We start from the raw sequence: 17,942 nt of genomic DNA on the forward strand, positions 1-17,942 counted from the left end.
ATTCAAGCACATGGTTATAGTAATAAGTGGGAAGTGATAGATACTAGTAAGGAAGAAAATAATAATAATAGTAATACAGTCTTAAGAAATTATTTGACAGTATTGTGGGAATTAGTTGTTAAGCAGAGTGATGGCATTCGGGAAAAAACTGTCCTTGTGTCTAGTTGTTCTGGTGTGCGGTGCTCTATTGCGTTTTGAGGGTAGAAGTTGAAACAATTTATGAGGATGTGAGGAGAGTCTGTTTATATTTCATATAAACAAAGACTACAGAGATAAAATTAAATGTTGATTTTGATTTTCAGTATTTAAAACGGCAAAACAAGGGAGCAAAAGCAGGAATAAGCAATAAAATGGGCAGTGAAACAAACAATGAGAGAGCTCTTTAGAGCAGTGTTTCCCAAACTTTTGACATATGTGTACCTCTTCTATAATTTTCGTAACGCTGAGTACCCCTCATAAAAAACATATGCTTTAACTCTAACCATTAGATAACACTGCAATTCTCCGGCGTTTAAACAGCTCCGCGGCTCAACGTCAACTGTTAATGTTCCCGCAGTTTAAAAATGGCCGAACCCGAGCTGCGCGAAGGATGCGCAGAAGTTCCCGCCATAATGAGTTGCGATACGATGTACGATGGCCCCAGTTCCCGTGTAAAAACTGTGATATGGGCCTATTTCTTTCCTTGTTCTGTGGGCGCAGCTAAGCACGGTGCAGTGGATATTCCCACGTGATCCCCACCAAACTCCGGTGCAATGTGTACCCCCACCAAACTCTTCCCGTACCCCTGGGGGTACGCATACCACACTTTGGGAAACACTGCTTTAGAGAGCTGACACAGAAAACTTCTCTTTTCTCAGAAAACTTCCTTGGCTCAGTCCATCCTTACTTCTGCCAACTCTTCGTTCAGGACAGCTAGTTTTCTTTGCAACTCTGGAAAACAAGTACAGTACTAATTCACAGTTCGGGGAGAAGGGTCTGTTCTTTTCTCACCTTTACTTTATCCAAAACTGGTTTGTTTTCATCTGGGTCAGGCTCTCTTTGTCCCAGTGTGTCTGCAAGAAGGTCTGCAGCGTCATCAAGTTCTTTCCTACCCTGACAGATTTAAGAAAAACAAAAAAACCACACATATTTACACACAGTCACAAACTTCCAAGGTGGTAGAGATTATGTAGAGCCCAGTGAAAGAGCTTTGAAAGGCTGCAGGGAAGATTACAGTCTTTATTTTATTTCTGCATCTCCGACTACAAGCAAGGGAATTCAGCTTCCAATATTTCTAAAACTTTTTTTTTAAAAAAAATAGTTGTAAATCAAATTTAACTCAAACAATGCTTTCAATGTAACTCAAGAACACTACTTGATTGCTCCAACAAATAACAATCTGTATAAAAAAAGCAAATGACTACGTGCATATATCTTTAAATCATTTACTGTTCCTTCCAAACTTCAAGATCCTGGACTTGAATTTGAATCATCAACATTTCTAAAACATCAAATGGACTAATGAAACTGAATTGCAATGTCAATATATTAGAATATTGATAGGTTGCTGAAAGTTGCTAATGTCTGACATTTTGGCCATTAGTACAGTTATCAGGAAGTATTGCTCTGCTTACTGGGATGACTGCTTCTTTCGGAACAGATGAATGCACAGCAGGAGCAGCAGCAGAAGAAATCACCTCTTCCGTAGGAACAACAGGCTTGCTAGGACCTGTAGATTTCTACAAGGAAAGGAAAGGATTCATCAATATATGTAAAAGTGAGACAAAAAGAAGTTAACACAGAAAACTGTTTCTGACCTGTCCCTTAATGCCTCCTAAATGCTTTTCTAAAACTAAAGAATTTACAGAAAGTGCAACAAGTTCTTCCTCCAGTAATTACTGCTGAAAGGGGAGGAAGAGATGGTATTTAAAGAGAGCATGCACTGTTGAAAGGGAGTGCCACACTCTTAGCTTCAGCTAATCAAGAACTCTACAGTACATGCAGGAAGAGGAAGAAGCAATGCAAAGAAGTATGGCATCTCCCATCTTCTATAATGCAAAAAGCTAAAATTTATTTGGAAAACAATAAGAGAATTTGCTCTACACTTCTCAAATGGCAGTAATGACTGAAACACAATACCTTTTAAAATTAAATCACCTAAAGAATTTGGGATGGACTAAGCTCCTGCTTGCTGCTCAACTGTGATTTTTAAACCCCTTTTATAAAGCTTCAGTACAGATTCTCTCATTTATTTTGCTTCCTCCTCTCCACTCATATTGTTCCTCTCTTGATTTCTCTTCCCAGTGCTGCTCCCTTTGTTCATCTCAGCTCCCTTTTTTTCCATTGCTGCTTTAAGTTGGAAGAGGTAGATGGACAAGTGACTCTGTTTTGAAAAATGTTGTGTGTGTCTACGTAATAGGAGGTTCATTTGTCTTACAAAGGCAAGAAATTCCAATCAGAAATTGTTATAACGTTCATTGATATATTTTTGCCCTTTTCTGAGCAAGATTTCTGGGCAGTGTATATATTCATAAATGCAAATGTATCTATAAAAGTGTCACATGAACACATTAATGGATATGAAATCTTCACATCTGGAATCATCTGTAATTGCCAATCCTAGGTTGAAAGGCAAGGAAACTGGGCATTACACAGCATTTACCTACAGTCTGTAATTTTTCCAACATCTCTTTCTTTTCTAGAATCATCATTTTGAGCTCAACTCAACTCAACTATGAAAAAAAATGCAAAATATGTGTCCAAATTTATTAAAGGGATGTAAAAATGACCCTATAAAAACGTTATTGTACAGATCTAGGTGCTTCTATACTTGAAATAATATTGAATGCAATTCAACAGTATAAAGTATACAATTCTACTACAGTTAATATATTTTTATATATATAGCTAGATCAGGGGCCTCCAATCTTGGCAACTTTAAGACTTATGGACTTCAACTCCCACAATTCCTCAGCTTTGCTGGCTGAGGAATTCTGGGAGTTGAAGTCCACAAGTCTTAAAGTTGCCAAGATTGGAGGCCCCTGATCTAGAGTATATACGTAATTTCATCTGAGTGTCAAAAGTCTCTCTCTCTCTCTCTCAGACTCAACCAATCCTTACCGCAGGTGTTTCTGTTGTTGATGCTGGTGCAGAACAAGAAAACCCTTCAGACAAAGCATCCAGAAGCTCACTTTCACTCAGGGGCTAGAAATCAGAACAAATTATTAAAAATGTTTTAATGCATGTCTAAATGTCCCTTTTTTCCTTTATAAGGTGACTGAATACAGAACTCTCCATTTAGAACTCTTAATTATGAAAGAATTAATAGTCAGCTAAGTAAGTGTCCAATTGGAAGACATTAAGTCATAACAAAAGCTTTCAATTTATTTATTTCTAAACTAGGAAATATATATATATAAGGTTCCTGACTAATCTGTGCACCCACCTGAGGCTTTTCTTCAGGTTTTGGCAAAAGTGGCTTCCCATCTTTATCCTGTGGAGGGAAAAAAGGGAGTCTAGCAATTAGTGCACTATGGCGGTTAGTCAAATATTACACATAATTCTGTCCCAAATTTAGGACATCAACCATCTTATAGAATCAAGTATATATGTTTCTAGAGTGATTCTAACAAATGCCTGCAGCTGCTTTTATTAACTGCATCTTTTAATTAGCTTCTGCTCCTTCCTCAAATATGTTTGTGAAAACATATGCTGAAAGACGAGTTGGAAGATTTAGCAATTGCAAGATATATCTGTCTACCGACTTTCAAATTTTGAGAAGACTCAACATGCAATCAAGTTACATCATTCATACTAATTCAGGATATTGATATATTGTACAAGGCATTCATAGTCAAGGATCCACGTGCAATTTAAAGATTAAGGTGAACAATATAGCTTCCAGCACTCCCCAAACCAAAATTCAACATAAAAAGCAGGAATAATTGCAAAAGGAACATTCTTAACTGCATTTTGCTGTTACGAGTTCCAATGGGTGAATTTTTTGTCAATGAATTTTGCTTTTGGAACTTTAGAAATACTTTATTTAGTTTTAATGTTTATTAATTTATTATGACATAAAAAGGGTCCTGTGAGCTGCCTTTTTAAATTAAAAAGACAAGACAAGCTAGCTTTTTCTATTTACTCTTGCAATGTAACAAACTTTCTGCTCTAGCCCAATTAGTTTTTTTTTTGTCATAGTAGGCACCCAATACCTTCTAAACCCATAATCCAGATCCATAATTTTCATTAATATGTAACCTCCCCTTGCCAATGCCTAAATTAAGCAACTCCAGGGATTGGTGAGGCGGGGTGTGTGTGTTGAAGGGCCATTAAACAAACATTGGCTGTACCCACTTCTGGAGTAGGTTTCAAGTTGATGCATTCCTACATTTATGCATTCCTTCATTACATCTGCAAGCCAATTTCTGAAGCCACATCATTTGTGAGGTAAAACTGGAAGCTTTTAGGAATTTAATCTGTGATTTTTGTAATACAAGGTGTATAGTAATATCTCAGAGCTGTAATACTTACAGTATTAAGTGTGCAGTGCAGAAATATTGGAAATAAGATCCCAAAAAGGCATCAGGAAGGGTTATTGGGATGCCCAAAAAACTCAGAGAACAACCACAATCACTAAATTGAAGCCTCACAATATACACAAAAATTGGTAGCGCTACTCTCATATTGTCATGTTTATTATTTTCTCTTCTTTTTTTTTGACCCCCATTCCTGCAGACTTCCCCAATTTCAGGACACATATTTGGTCTGGTTATTAATGAACAGAATTAACAAATTAACCAAAATAGCTTTGGGATCTTGCCATCACAGACCAGCAAATATATTGCCATATGAGAAGGAAAACATGAAGAAAATGGTTCAGAATAATTTGTATATTTAACTGAACTCTTTACATAACGATCAATATATTCTATATATTGTGTCTACAGTAGGCAAATACACAAATCCAAAATTCATGATTTGATATACTGAACTGAACTTTATGCCACAATTCTGAAGAAAGTTTATTAAAACATAAAAACTTCATTTTGAACAACAAAAAAGTGAAGCGTACAAGAAAAATAAGCTCTATTACCTTTACTTCAGTTAATCTGTAATCAGGAGGGATGGTTTCTTCCTTTTCCCCAAGTTTCTCATGTTTCTCTTTTTTTGATTTTTCCTGAACAAGAATACAAGAAATAGAAACTTTCAACAACAAGACAGTTTCAGTGTAATTCATTAGGATTGTCCCATTGCTTTGTATTATACTTATAAAACAATAACTAAATCTATTGTTGACTATCCTACCACAGAAATTCTTCCACATGCCAAATCCCTACCACATGAAGAGCATGAGAACAAGAATTCAATGAGTAGCCATTCTGAGATATATTCTTAAATCCACAGCAACACCCATGCTTCTTTCATGCCGCTTTCAAAATACTATTTTAGAATATCTCTGCTTGTGACTGCAATGATGCTTGGTAAGCTTTGAATTGCTTAATCATAGTTTGTGGAACAGGTCATAATTGACTTGATTTCATACATCAGGCTCAATCACAAACCAGAATGGTTGGCTCCACACAATGCATGAAGCCACAAACATATATAATTATGAATATACAATGTTCAGTGTTGAAATCCACCCGCTGTCGTGGCACTGTTCCATCGTTGGAGAAATACTTTCAAAAAATTAAGAATTAAATGCTAGCAATTACAGAAAAATTACATTTCATAACGAACTATTTTGGTACTTTTGGAAAATAAAAAAGGCCCCCTCCATTATAACCAGCAAATTAGATATTTTATTACTTTCACTTTATCCACAGCAGGTTTTTTTTCTTCTGGGGCAGGCTCATTTTTTCCTAGGCTTCCAGATAAGGCTTCTAGTGCTTCATTAGTTGCTTGTGTGCTCTATAAATAACAAGAAAAATCAATTAAGATGTATTTTTAAAAACTGGTTGAAAAATGAGAAATATAATACTACTGATATCAACTTTAACACTGTACTGTAATGTAGAACTGGTTTGTATATACCTACCTATAGTAGGTATATACAAAATTTATATGGAATTTTCTCCTAGATTAAAGGTAAAGGTTCCCTTCGCACATATGTGCTAGTCATTTCCGCCTCTAGGGGGCAGTGCTCATCGTCGTTTCAAAGCTGAAGACCCAAGTTGTCCGAAGATGTCTCCATGGTCATGTGGCTGGCATGACTAAACACCAAAGGCACAGGGAACACTGTTACCTTCCCACCAAAGATGGTCCCTATTTTTCTACTTGCATTTTTTACGTGCTTTCAAACTGCTAGGTTGGCAGAAGCTGGAGCCCACCCTGTTACATGGCACTAGGGATTCGAACCGCTGAACTGCCAACCTTCGATTGACAAGCTCAGCGTCTTAGCCACTGATACATTTAAAGACTAGTTTGCCAAAAGCCTAAGTTAAATTGGACTTAGTCAGCCCCTAAATCAGGGGAAAAGCTTCAATTTAACAATCCCAAATATTAAAAAAAAAAAAAATCCAGTTTATCTCAACTCCCAAATTATTTATATCAGCATTTCTGAACTTACATAACTTTAAGATGTGTGAACTGCTATTTCTGGGTGGTCTATACTGAAAGTTTATGCTATAAAGGAGGTTTTATGAGGATGCTAAGAATAGTAATAGCAGTAACAATAGCACTTAGACTTATATACTGCTCCATACTGCTTTACAGCAGGGGTCACCAACCTTTCCGGTGGTGGTAGTGCAACAGGGAGGAGAGAGGGAATAGTTTTGCACATGTGTGCCGCTTGTACAAATGCAGCTTTGCACGCTCGCACTCTACTTGTACCGATTGTCTCAATCCTCAGACCATGTACCGAGGATTGGGAACCCCTGCTTTATGGCACTCTCTGAGCAGTTTACAATGTCAGCATATTGCCCCAAACAATCTGGATCCTCATTTTACCAACCTTGGAAGGATGAAAGGCTGAGTCAACCTTGAGTTGGTCAGGATCGAATTCCTGGTAGAGGTCAGAGCCTAACCACTGGGCCACCATGGCTTTGCCATAAAATCAATTATTGAATTTAATCAAGTGTATCTTGGGATTTTTTGTATTAATTTTATATTAATTTGTGTAACTGGTTACTCACTGGAGAAGTGACTGTAGGAGCTGAAGATTTCACAGAAGGCACAGCTGAAGCTGAGACAGCTTCTTCTGCAGATGTGTTCTGGGGTTTAGTTGACTCGGGCTTCTAAAGCAAGATGACACAAACAGATATTGATTACCTTTGCATGCATAGATCAGGAGGCTTTATGTGTTTAACAGGTAGATATAATGAGATTCCGGTCAATCTTAGCACAATTAAAATATTTGATTTAGAAAACATCTGAACATTTCATCTTTATATTCAAGGAATAAATCATCTTCTGTCACATGATATTAGAAGCAAATAAAACTTTTCAGTTTTTAGATTATACATACCCACACATACAAATACTCTTTCCCTCCTTCTCGCACATGTGCACACACACACACACACACACACAGAGAGAGAGAGAGAGAGAGCTATTGCCCTCTCAAATGTAATTTCATTTTTGTGGTCTCTAGGAAGATACTCACTGGTGAAACTTCTGATGAAGCCAGAGGTTGCACAGGAAGAGCTACAGGAGACGCAGCTACTTTTTCTTTGGCAGTTTTGGGGGGCTCATCTACCACAGGTTTCTTGGGGAAAATGATGAATGAATTTTAATCTTTAAAAGGTATGACTGCTTGAGCACCATTAAAAGGAGTTGTGCTTAAATACCTATTTCTCAGCATGCTACCTAAACCTTAACAAATGATGAGTTATATAAGAGCAGAATATAAAGTGAAGTTATAGTATGGATGAATTTACACAATTTTTCATCTGCTTCTATCCAATGCAGTCTTTCTCAATCTGAAATTCTACTGATGCATTGAGAAATACTACTCTCAGATTTCTCAAAAGAGCTTCCCAACTGAGGACTTTGTTTGCTGGTTTTATATCGCTGCTTATCTTACTTTTACATGACACTAAGCAGCTTAAAACAAAACAAATAAAATACGTAACATAGACAATATTTTTTAAAAATAAAAATAATAAAACATGGCATCCAGGCATAATCTAACCAATCAGCCACATCACCAGGAGACAATGTCTAATCCATGAACAGGCACATAATCATATTTACAAAAGGCAGCAGGGACAGGCCAAACAAAGGGGAGCGGGGTGATGTTCCAAAAATCTCTCCTTCTAGGCTGCACCAGGCAACACTTCTTAACTGATAGGAAAGGAACATGCCCTTCTCACCATATTGGGGTAGAATCAGTAGAAAAAGTAATCCAATTCAATACAGGATTTTGGGTTTAACTGTTTTGGGAAAAGAAACATACCTTAGACGTATCAGCAAGTTCAGTTGGTTTTGATTTTTCTGTGGAGGAAGCAGGACAGACAAAGTCTTTTGAAAATTCATCAATGAGTTCAGTCTCACTAATTGGCTGTAAAACAAAAAGGGAAAATAGATACATAGTTATCAATTTAAAAACAGACAAAAATGACAGCGACAATAGCAATACCACTTAGACTTATACACCACTTCATAATGCTTTTCAGCACACTTTCTAAGCAGTTTGCAGAGTCAGCATACAGCCCTCAACAATCTAGGTCGTCATTTTACCAACCTCAGAAGGATGGAAGGCTGTGTCAACCTTGAGCTGGTCAGGACCAAACTCCTGGAAGTGGGCAGAGTTAGCCTGCGATACTGCTTTCTAACCACTGTGCCACCACAGCTCTTATAGTGTAAACATTTATCAAGTTACCATTTGTCAAGTTACCATTCTTCAGCAGAGGTAAGAACATGATTACTGTGGTGTGGATATTTGGTTGGAAATATTGTATATATACATTTCTGTTCAAAAGATAGGAATCTAAACTCCCCTCCCCCGGAGGAACGGGAGTATTAATGTTTGCAAAAAAGGGAATCTTGCACTTTCCTTTTCTTCTGCAGATCCAGTTAGCCTGCTTTAATGCAAACTGATGCCACAGCATATTATACACCTAACAATAAGTAAGATTTCTAAAACAATAATTATATATTCCAAGATATTGATTCAGCTCTTATGAGATTTTATTCATAATGCAAAACATGCCTCTGTTACAGTATACTGTAAATCAACAGAAGATCTGAAACTTTTAGAGTAATAGGCATTGGTAAAATATTCTTTTACTTGCACTGTAAGAGACAAAAAACTAAGGTAAGAAGTGCAGAAGGAAGATATATTTTGAGTTTTTAAAGAAAGGATGTGAACCACTGGTGGGGATAATAGAGGCTTATAAAATCATGCATATAAGGAAAAATTCAGTATTAAAAAGTTTTTCTCATCCCTCCACAGTATTAGAATCTGGTCTTATCTGTTGAAGTAAGATATGAGGAGATTTGTGAATGATAAAAGGAAGTAATTTCTTCAACTACATATAAATCATTGCCATCAAATGTGCTAATGGCAACCAATGTATGAAGACAAATTGATATAAGAATAAGGCTATTCATTTGGATTTCTTGTATATTACTGTCAGAAAAAAAGTCCACACCTAAAGTGTCAGTTGCTGGGAATCAACAATGAAAGAACGCTTTTGATTTCCTGTCTTCTTTCTGAATTTCCTGCATGTACAGAATTGGAACCTGTGACTTAAAGTTCTGGACCAAACAGTCCTTTGTTTTGATCTAACATGGTATTGTATTTGCTATTGCAAAAATAGAAAGGAAAAGAATAATAAAACGAAAAGAAAAGTATTTATTAAGAACTTCCCTTTGTAATATACTAGACTTCCTCCAAAGTGAATATTGAATGTATTCTCAATATGTTTTTAAAAGAGAACTGATGAAATTTTCACTCAACTTGTTCTTTTGCAACAGAAGTAATAGAAAATAAATATTTTAAAAATTGTTAAATAACCTTTGGTTTCTCTTCGGCTGCTGGCAACAATGGCTTCCCATCTTTGTCCTAATATATATAAAAAAGAACTATTGTTATGAATGCAATTTGTATTCAATCAAAGTAAAAATAGTGAAGATACAAAAGAAGTCTAGACTGGAACAGAAATATTTTCTCAATTTCCCAGAACTTTAATAGTTCTATATCATAATAATAATTCAGATGCACAGTTGATGACTGAGAAGAAATGGATCAAGCTACAGCTGATGTAGTAAGCCTAGTGTCATTACTAGGCTTTGGCCATGCTATCCAGTTGTCAAATTCCATATACTGGGTATGTAATTCAAAAAAATATTATACTCTGAAAATTTTAGGTTTTGTTGCATGTCCGATTTATATAGTTCATTAAATGAATGGTCGAAGGTCAAGGACAACCTGTAAATTCTGTCACAATCTTTTTCTACACAGACTTAATGGAGTTCATAAAATTCTAAGTTATTTTTTGTTGTATAAAAGACTAAACTAGTTGATCTAATTTCTCAGGTGTCTCAGATGCTGAATATACCACTGGTACAAACAATGTTATTAACAAATGTTGTACCAGTAAATATTTCCACTGAGTAGTATCTGATAGATGACATTTGTTTTTAGCAGAGAATATGTTAAAAATTCATCCTCATCATCTATTACTTGGGCCAAAGACAGTATCATCACTTTCATCCAATATTTCCATATCAGCACCTTTTTTCCAATTAATGTTGGATTTCCCCATAAAGACAATTTAGCAGGGAAAAAAGCATTGGATCCTTCTTTTTAGACATTATATACCATTGCTTCCTATTGTAATTAGTATAATTGTTTCCAGAGATACTAGTTCTATTAAATTTAGATGTTAACACTATCCATTTAGCCAAATGTGCTATATTTGTATATCCCTAAGAAAATTAACACCAATTGTTTGCTTCCAGTATTTAATATTTGACAATTGGTAAGGAATAGGTATATAGCTACAGATTCCAAAAACCAGCCATCAGTAGGTACATAGAGATAAACAACTTCTACATACTATTCAAAAGAGACAAATCAAAAAGCTAAAAAACCATATAATTCCCTTGCCAGCAATCACTACCCAGATTCTGGGTGGAATTGTTATAGTGTGTCCTTTTCATCACATGATTGCAAAGGGATCAAACAAGCATTTCCCTATTCTTGCCTTTCATGGCACATCAAAGCAGTGAAAGATGAAAGAGCAACCAGGTCAAGAATCCCAGTGTTCAAACTGCAATTATCCCTCTTATCCTGAACACAATATAGCAAAATTAGAAAAAACGTGACCTTAAAGTAAAACCAGTAAGACATCAACTAAATAACTGAATAATTTAATATCCCAATGCAATTTCTAAACTAACAAAAATAATATATATTGCATGTCACTGAAAGCTGGAGATTATTAGTTACCAATGTTGGTTTTAATCTGTATTCAGGAGGAATTGTATCATCACGTTCACCGGGTTTCTTTTCTTTCCTTTCTATGGCCTTTGGCTAAAGGAGGGAGGAAAAAACAATTTATCAATATAAAGGAGGATTCTTTGGAAATCTAAATACATACTCTAAAATCAGTGGGATTTAAAAGTGCCTAAACCTAAATCAATCATATCAATGAATGATGAACCATATACATCTAAGTGTATGACCATTGAATATATAGTATTTAATTAAATAGCACTTTATTCTCCCATAGTTGCAACCTAATCTTATTATTTTTTTATTTACAAATACCTCTTAATGTATTTAATTGTGCTTACTCTAAATTTAGGAGTACAACTCTTTTACCAACAGCAAATATTGTTCTGGTTGATTATTTGTATATTTGATTGATTGATTAGATTTTTTTTTTTTACCAAAAATCTTGCCTTTATTACTTTATAAATAACTCAAGGGAGTGATACCTAATATTTCTTTTTCCTCCCATTTTCCCCACAGCAACAGACCTGTGAGGTGAGTTATGCTGAGAGTGAGTGCCTGGCCCAATATCACCTAGTTGGTTTTCTTGGCTTAGGTAGGACCAGAACTCTCAATCTTCTGGTTTCTACCCTGGTGTCTTAATCACTAGACCCAAGTGACTCTATTTTGGGCTCATTTCCCAAAATGTAGCATAGATATACCTCTTCAACTTCAACGATGGAACTAGTATCTTCTTCAGGTTCAGGTTCTGGCATACCAAGTGTATCCACAAGAGCATCCAGGGCACTATCACTAATTGTCACCTAAATTGTAAAACCAAAGTGCAATTATTAAAAAAAAACCCAATACAGGAAATTCCTTATATCTGCATATGTTCTGGAATTATTGGACATAATGCTGTATTGACAATTCAGATTTTTCAGCAATTGTCTTATAGTATAATCTAGACCTGATAGCTAAAACATTTGAATGTAGGGTGGTAAATTATGCACTTTTCCATTACAATGAAATAGTCTGTATTTTTAAATTTCATACTGAATTTCAAGTAATCAATAATAATGCAGGTTCATCAACCATAATAGTAGTACATCCTCAATCAATCTTGAAACGTGGTTGAAGACCTAGTTGCGGTATAACAATTGTGAGCTCAGGAAAGTAGAGTGATCTATACAAGAAACAATTATGAGAAGTCTCAGGAAAATTAATCCTGGTTTAGTTCAATAAAAAAGGGGGGAAATCCATAAATTGAGTAATTTTCTATATAAAGTGCCAAACGTGTTCTCTCCAGCATCAGTGCTACACTTATTATTATTCAATATTAGGTAGTAGATTAATGTTATCCTAATGTGTTTTTATAAATTGCCTGTGATCCTGTGCATCAGTAAACATTTGGAATGATTGTAACATAACATGTAACACAGATAGAAAAGAAATAAAGAAGTCATGCCCAATAAAACACAATAACAACTGATCATTTTGGCAGACAATGAAATCACATCCTGATTTCACATCTGAAATTCAAGCATAGATGTGTTTGAAATCTTGCAGCAACTAAAGGATATATATTTTACGTGTGCATTATCTGTATTTTCAAATAAAAACTCAACCCCCTTTAAATATCAACTACAGATTAGGACTATATACATCAAACTATTCAAAGCAGGGGTGAAATTCTGCAGGTTCTGACAGGTTCTAGAGAACCGGTAGCGGAAATTTTGAATAGTTCAGAGAACTGGCAAATACCACCTCTGGCTGGCCCAAGAGTGGGGTGGGAATGGAGATTTTGCAATATTTTTCCCCTGGAGTGGGATGGAAATGGAGATTTTGCAGTATCCTTCCCCTGCCACGCCCACCAAGCCACACCACGCCCAGTTTGAACATGTATAATAAGGGCTGAAAAAAAAAGCTGAGAGTTTTTGTTACTTAACTTTTGTTAGGTACAAAATCCTTAGTCACAATAATTTTGTGCATCTATTTTTGAGTATCAGAACATTTAATACAGTAACGTATTTATCTACCTCTTCCAATTTTGGTTTCTTCTCTTTTGGAGGAGCCGAACTGCTGACTGATTTTGCAGAATGGGCTTGTAAAAGTTCATCTTTTGCTGCAGGCTTATAGCACAAAAATATAAATATATAATAAATAAATATAAACACAAAATTTATTGGCATAAATTATCAAAGCAATGCATTAAATCAACATTAATGTATTAATGAGTGTATTAAAGTATTAAAAGCAATGTATTAAATTAAATGTATTGCTATTGCTAAAGCAATGTATTAAAACTTTCTTTCTAAAAGGATACTTCAAGCTTGGCAATATTCCTTTAAAAGACGGTAAAACCAGTACCTCTTTTGGCCTGACTTCCTTTTCTCCAGCAGATGGTACAGTAGTGCAAGTGAAATCAGATGACAGAGCATCTGCAAGGTCATCGTCTGTCATGGTTGGCTAAATGAAAACATAAACTGGGTTAGACTTATATTAGTTGCTCAATAGCTCTTTACAGGTTATGGGCACCATATAGTTTAAATATGTGATTAAATATTAAATTTCAGATGTTTTGGAGCAGGTAAGAACATAAATATAGTACCTGACTGCAACATCCTAAAACCGAGGCATCTTTTCTCAGGATCATCCAAAAAAATTTTAAGATTTTGCAATTACTGTGCGCTCCCGATCACCAATTAGAGATTGATTGATTGATTATTTATTTATTTATTTATTTATTTATTTATTTATTTATTTATTTATTTATTTATTTTTTATTTAGTCAAACATGTACAAGATAGCAGGTAAAGGTATAAACATAAAAATAAACAAAGGAAGTAAGTACAGATAAATGGGGCAGTAAGACAGGGACGGTAGGCACACTGATGCGCTTATGCATGCCCCTTTATGGACCTCTTAGGAATGGGGTGAGGTCCACGGTAGACAGTTTGAGGTTGAAGCTATGAGGGTTTGAGGCTGTAACAATGGAGTCGGGTGGAGCATTCCAGGCATTGACCACTCTGTTGCTGAAGTCGTATTTTCTGCAATTGAGTTTGGAGTGGTTTACCTTGAGTTTGTATCGATTATTCGCATATTAAATCCAAACCACTGCACGGTGCTATTATATGTGCCTAAACATATTTATTTGATTTGTGTTTGAAACAAGCATGGATAACTTTTTATGTAAAGATCAGTAATAATTTTCTATCTTCACATTTTGTACTGAACAAATTAACCATACCTGTGATTCTCCCACTGCAACTGATGGAGAAGCAATTTTACCATCACCTTTACTCTGAAAAAGAAAAGTATGTTTATGATAATATTTTAAGCAGTCTGCCTTATTAGAAATGGTTGGAACATAATTCTTAGTAGTTCATACCTCCAATAATTTCCTGTATTCTGGAGGAATTGTGCTCTCCCATTTGCCCAATTCTTCTATATTTAAGGACAACATTGGGTCCTACATCAAAGAAAAAGTTACATTTTATTCTTGAGCTCAACAATTAATTCATAGTTACATAAAATATATTTCCATAAGATTCCAATTTATTAAGAAAAATATAATTTCAAGTTCATTTTAATGCTAGTTAGTTATCCATGCAAAACAGTAATCCCTAATATTTTGTAAAAATGATTGCTTATTGTAGGAAAAATCAATACAAGCTGATGTCTACATCTGCAAATGTCTTTTCTGTTTTCTTATTCTATCACTATTGTACAGAACAAATTTCATTTTACCTCAATTATCTAACAATTGAGAACTGCAGTTCATGTTAATAAGACAAATTAGATAATATTTTACCTTACTTAAAATAAATAACATACCATCTATCAGGTAGTGATAATTATCAGGAAAATTTAATGATTAGGATTAATTATTGGAAATGGAAATAAACTCGCTACAGTTTGAAGAAAAAAATCCCTTGCTTAGAGTGCAGAAAATGATTATTCTTCCTCTATACTTTGAGATCCAGCTATTAGCTTCTTCTTATCTCACTATGCGAATAATAAAAAACATTAACCTACCCAGTTATATATTAATGATGGTTATATTAATTCATAGTAGAGTTTGTAAATACCCAAACCTTCTTTCTCCTGCATTTTGATTACGAAGAGAGGGAGGAAAGTCCATAGGTACAGACATATTTTCAAACATTATTGTCTGAAGTAGTTCTCTCTTTTTGCTGTTCTATAACTTTAGTCCACCCAGAAACTGAGCAAGAAGCCTAGACTATCATTCAACATCCCTGTTTTCTAATATGAAAAGAGAATATGATCTTTTCACAACAGTGCACTATCAGTAACAGTAACTATCTCTAATCCAGACCATATTACCATTCTATGGTAGACATAAAACGAAAACATAAGTAATGGGAATATTTAAGAAAGGAAAAAGACTGGATGCAAACTGTTTCTAATGTTTCAGAATATGTTGCAAATGAGTCAGGAATATATACAGAGATTCTCAAAATGCAATGGGCTGCCTTTTGAAAATCTGTGCATAGCTTCATCATTGTGCTATATATCGTATTTTCCGGACTATAAACGCCCCGGAGCATAAGACGCACCAAGATTTTGAAGAGGAAAACAAGAAAAAAAATAGTTTTTGGCCTCCGCACATCCAGTTTTTGCCCTGCCTGGCCCCCAGGATTACTCCCAAACCCTCTGCGCATCCCATTTTTGCAAAAAGCGGGCCCGTTTTTGGCCTCCCAAACCTCCCACATGTCGTGTTTTTGCCCTCCCCACCCCCCAGGAGCACTGTGCAGGCCTCCCAAACCCTCTGTGCATCCCATTTTCACAAAAAAACAGGCCTGTTTTTGGCGAAAACAGGATGCGTGGGGTGGGGTTTTGGGAGGCCAAAAATGGCTGTATTCGGTGTATAAGACGCACCAACATTTTCACCCTCTTTTGGGGGGGGGGAAGTGTGTCTTATACTCTGAAAAGAATGGTATACACCTACCATATTAAGTAAATGTGTTTATGAGGAACAATTCTACATTCTGAAAATTTAGGTCAATCACTTCACCTAGACCTATTCGCATGGAAGCAAGCTCTCCTAAATTCATTTGGACTTAACATCTGAATTGAAACAAAATAATCGCAATATGCTGATAAGCAACACAAAATAAAAAATGAAGGGGGAATCACTCCCATAATTGAAATAGGAAAAAACACACCAGATTACAACTAATCCAGATTTCTATATGTTTAAAAACTTGAAAATGTATAATAGAGGCACATACGCCAATGTTCAAGGATGTCACATAAGGAAACAAAACTTGGAAAAACTTATTATTTTACTTGCGTACACATTTACAAAATGTAATTATAAAAATGCAGATTTCATGCATAAGGTTTTTATAGAAAAAAATTCCATACCGAAACTTCCGGTCCAGTATACGTAGGAGCAGGTGGTTCATTTTCTTCAGGACTTCCAAGTGTATCTATTAAATCGTCTAAGGCAGTATCTAAATCAGACTAGGGAAACATTTTAAATAATATATAGCACTGGTATGGAGTACTTGATTACTAGAATGTTCTATAGCAATACATTTATTATTTATTTAGTAAATATATTTACTAAATATATTTAGTAAATATTTAGTAAAAAAATTATAATCAAATATTTAAAAATCAATACAGTAAATTCTAACAACTTATTATTTAAATTGTAAAAAGTTTCAGTGAAATATTAGTACCCAAAGGTATAGTTTATGTAACCCGGGAGATATTTTGTCAATACTGTATGGTAGAGACTTACTAATAGAAGAAAGAAATAACTTGGCTGCTAAAAATCCAGATATCTATGTTTTGTAATTAGCAGAATGTAGGAAATAGGACTTGAAAATGCAGATAAATGCTACATGACTTGGAAAATAAGGCAGTTGGATCACAGAATGAGATAAGAAGCTTTTTAGTAAACATAAAAGGTAAACTTTTAAGAAAATCAGAATGAAAGGAAGGGGGAAGATTACCCAGAAGAGGCAAGAGGAAGAAACAAATGTTGAATTTGAAAAAGATATAAAAGGTGTGGTGTTATGAGTACAAGAAGACAGATGTCTAGAGAACACTAATACAGGCTTAGTGATTCTTCTTGACATCACTAAGCTTGACTCAGAGAGACCACACCTAGAAAAAATGACTAGGAAAAAGAAAAGGAAGTGGATAATTTAGTAAAGCACCTGAGGAGTAAAAAGGACTTGAGAAGAGATTTATAGACAAACAGAAAAATTACTCAAATGCAAGCAAGCAAAAAGGAAGAGATTTAAAGTGAGGATAAAGTTATTCATAAATCAGGTGGCTTAAAAAAGACAAAAGGAGGAACAAAGCCAGTCAGAGCGTTAAGAGAAAGATTATATGTGCCATATACTGTACATACTTGATTTTCAAGTGTTGCATGTAGCACATCTACAAGTGTACATTTGTATAGCTAGTACAATATATCTCTACATTTTATTTTCTCAGGAGTCAGCCTAGTAATGATGGAGAAATTACAGTTTGAAATAAAGTTGATTGTGCGTATTTAAAAAAGAATATCAAGATTATCCATGCTGGCTAGCTACTTTTA

The 17,942-nt window shown here is 35.1% G+C and overlaps 1 protein-coding gene across 5 annotated transcripts in view; it reads right to left on the reverse strand.

Moving 5' to 3' along the window:
- Positions 1–17,942, reverse strand: part of CAST (calpastatin) — an 80,912-nt gene that overhangs the window by 8,304 nt on the left and 54,666 nt on the right. For all 5 annotated transcript variants that reach the window (XM_070938770.1, XM_070938768.1, XM_070938772.1 and 2 more), the window contains 17 exons: positions 16,754–16,852; positions 14,754–14,834; positions 14,613–14,666; positions 13,733–13,831; positions 13,402–13,494; positions 12,085–12,186; positions 11,378–11,461; positions 9,941–9,988; positions 8,378–8,482; positions 7,586–7,687; positions 7,116–7,217; positions 5,791–5,892; positions 5,075–5,158; positions 3,425–3,472; positions 3,100–3,183; positions 1,614–1,718; positions 991–1,092 (listed from right to left, as the gene is read on the reverse strand). In XM_070938770.1, coding sequence (XP_070794871.1) covers positions 991–1,092; positions 1,614–1,718; positions 3,100–3,183; positions 3,425–3,472; positions 5,075–5,158; positions 5,791–5,892; positions 7,116–7,217; positions 7,586–7,687; positions 8,378–8,482; positions 9,941–9,988; positions 11,378–11,461; positions 12,085–12,186; positions 13,402–13,494; positions 13,733–13,831; positions 14,613–14,666; positions 14,754–14,834; positions 16,754–16,852 — 1,494 coding nt within the window. The remainder of the gene's footprint in view (positions 1–990; positions 1,093–1,613; positions 1,719–3,099; positions 3,184–3,424; positions 3,473–5,074; positions 5,159–5,790; positions 5,893–7,115; positions 7,218–7,585; positions 7,688–8,377; positions 8,483–9,940; positions 9,989–11,377; positions 11,462–12,084; positions 12,187–13,401; positions 13,495–13,732; positions 13,832–14,612; positions 14,667–14,753; positions 14,835–16,753; positions 16,853–17,942) is intronic.

The sequence above is a fragment of the Pituophis catenifer genome, unplaced genomic scaffold, assembly GCF_029215685.1.
Source record: "Pituophis catenifer annectens isolate HBS135680 unplaced genomic scaffold, rPitCat1.0.hap2 SCAF_2, whole genome shotgun sequence".
Classification (NCBI taxonomy): Eukaryota; Metazoa; Chordata; class Lepidosauria; order Squamata; family Colubridae; genus Pituophis; species Pituophis catenifer.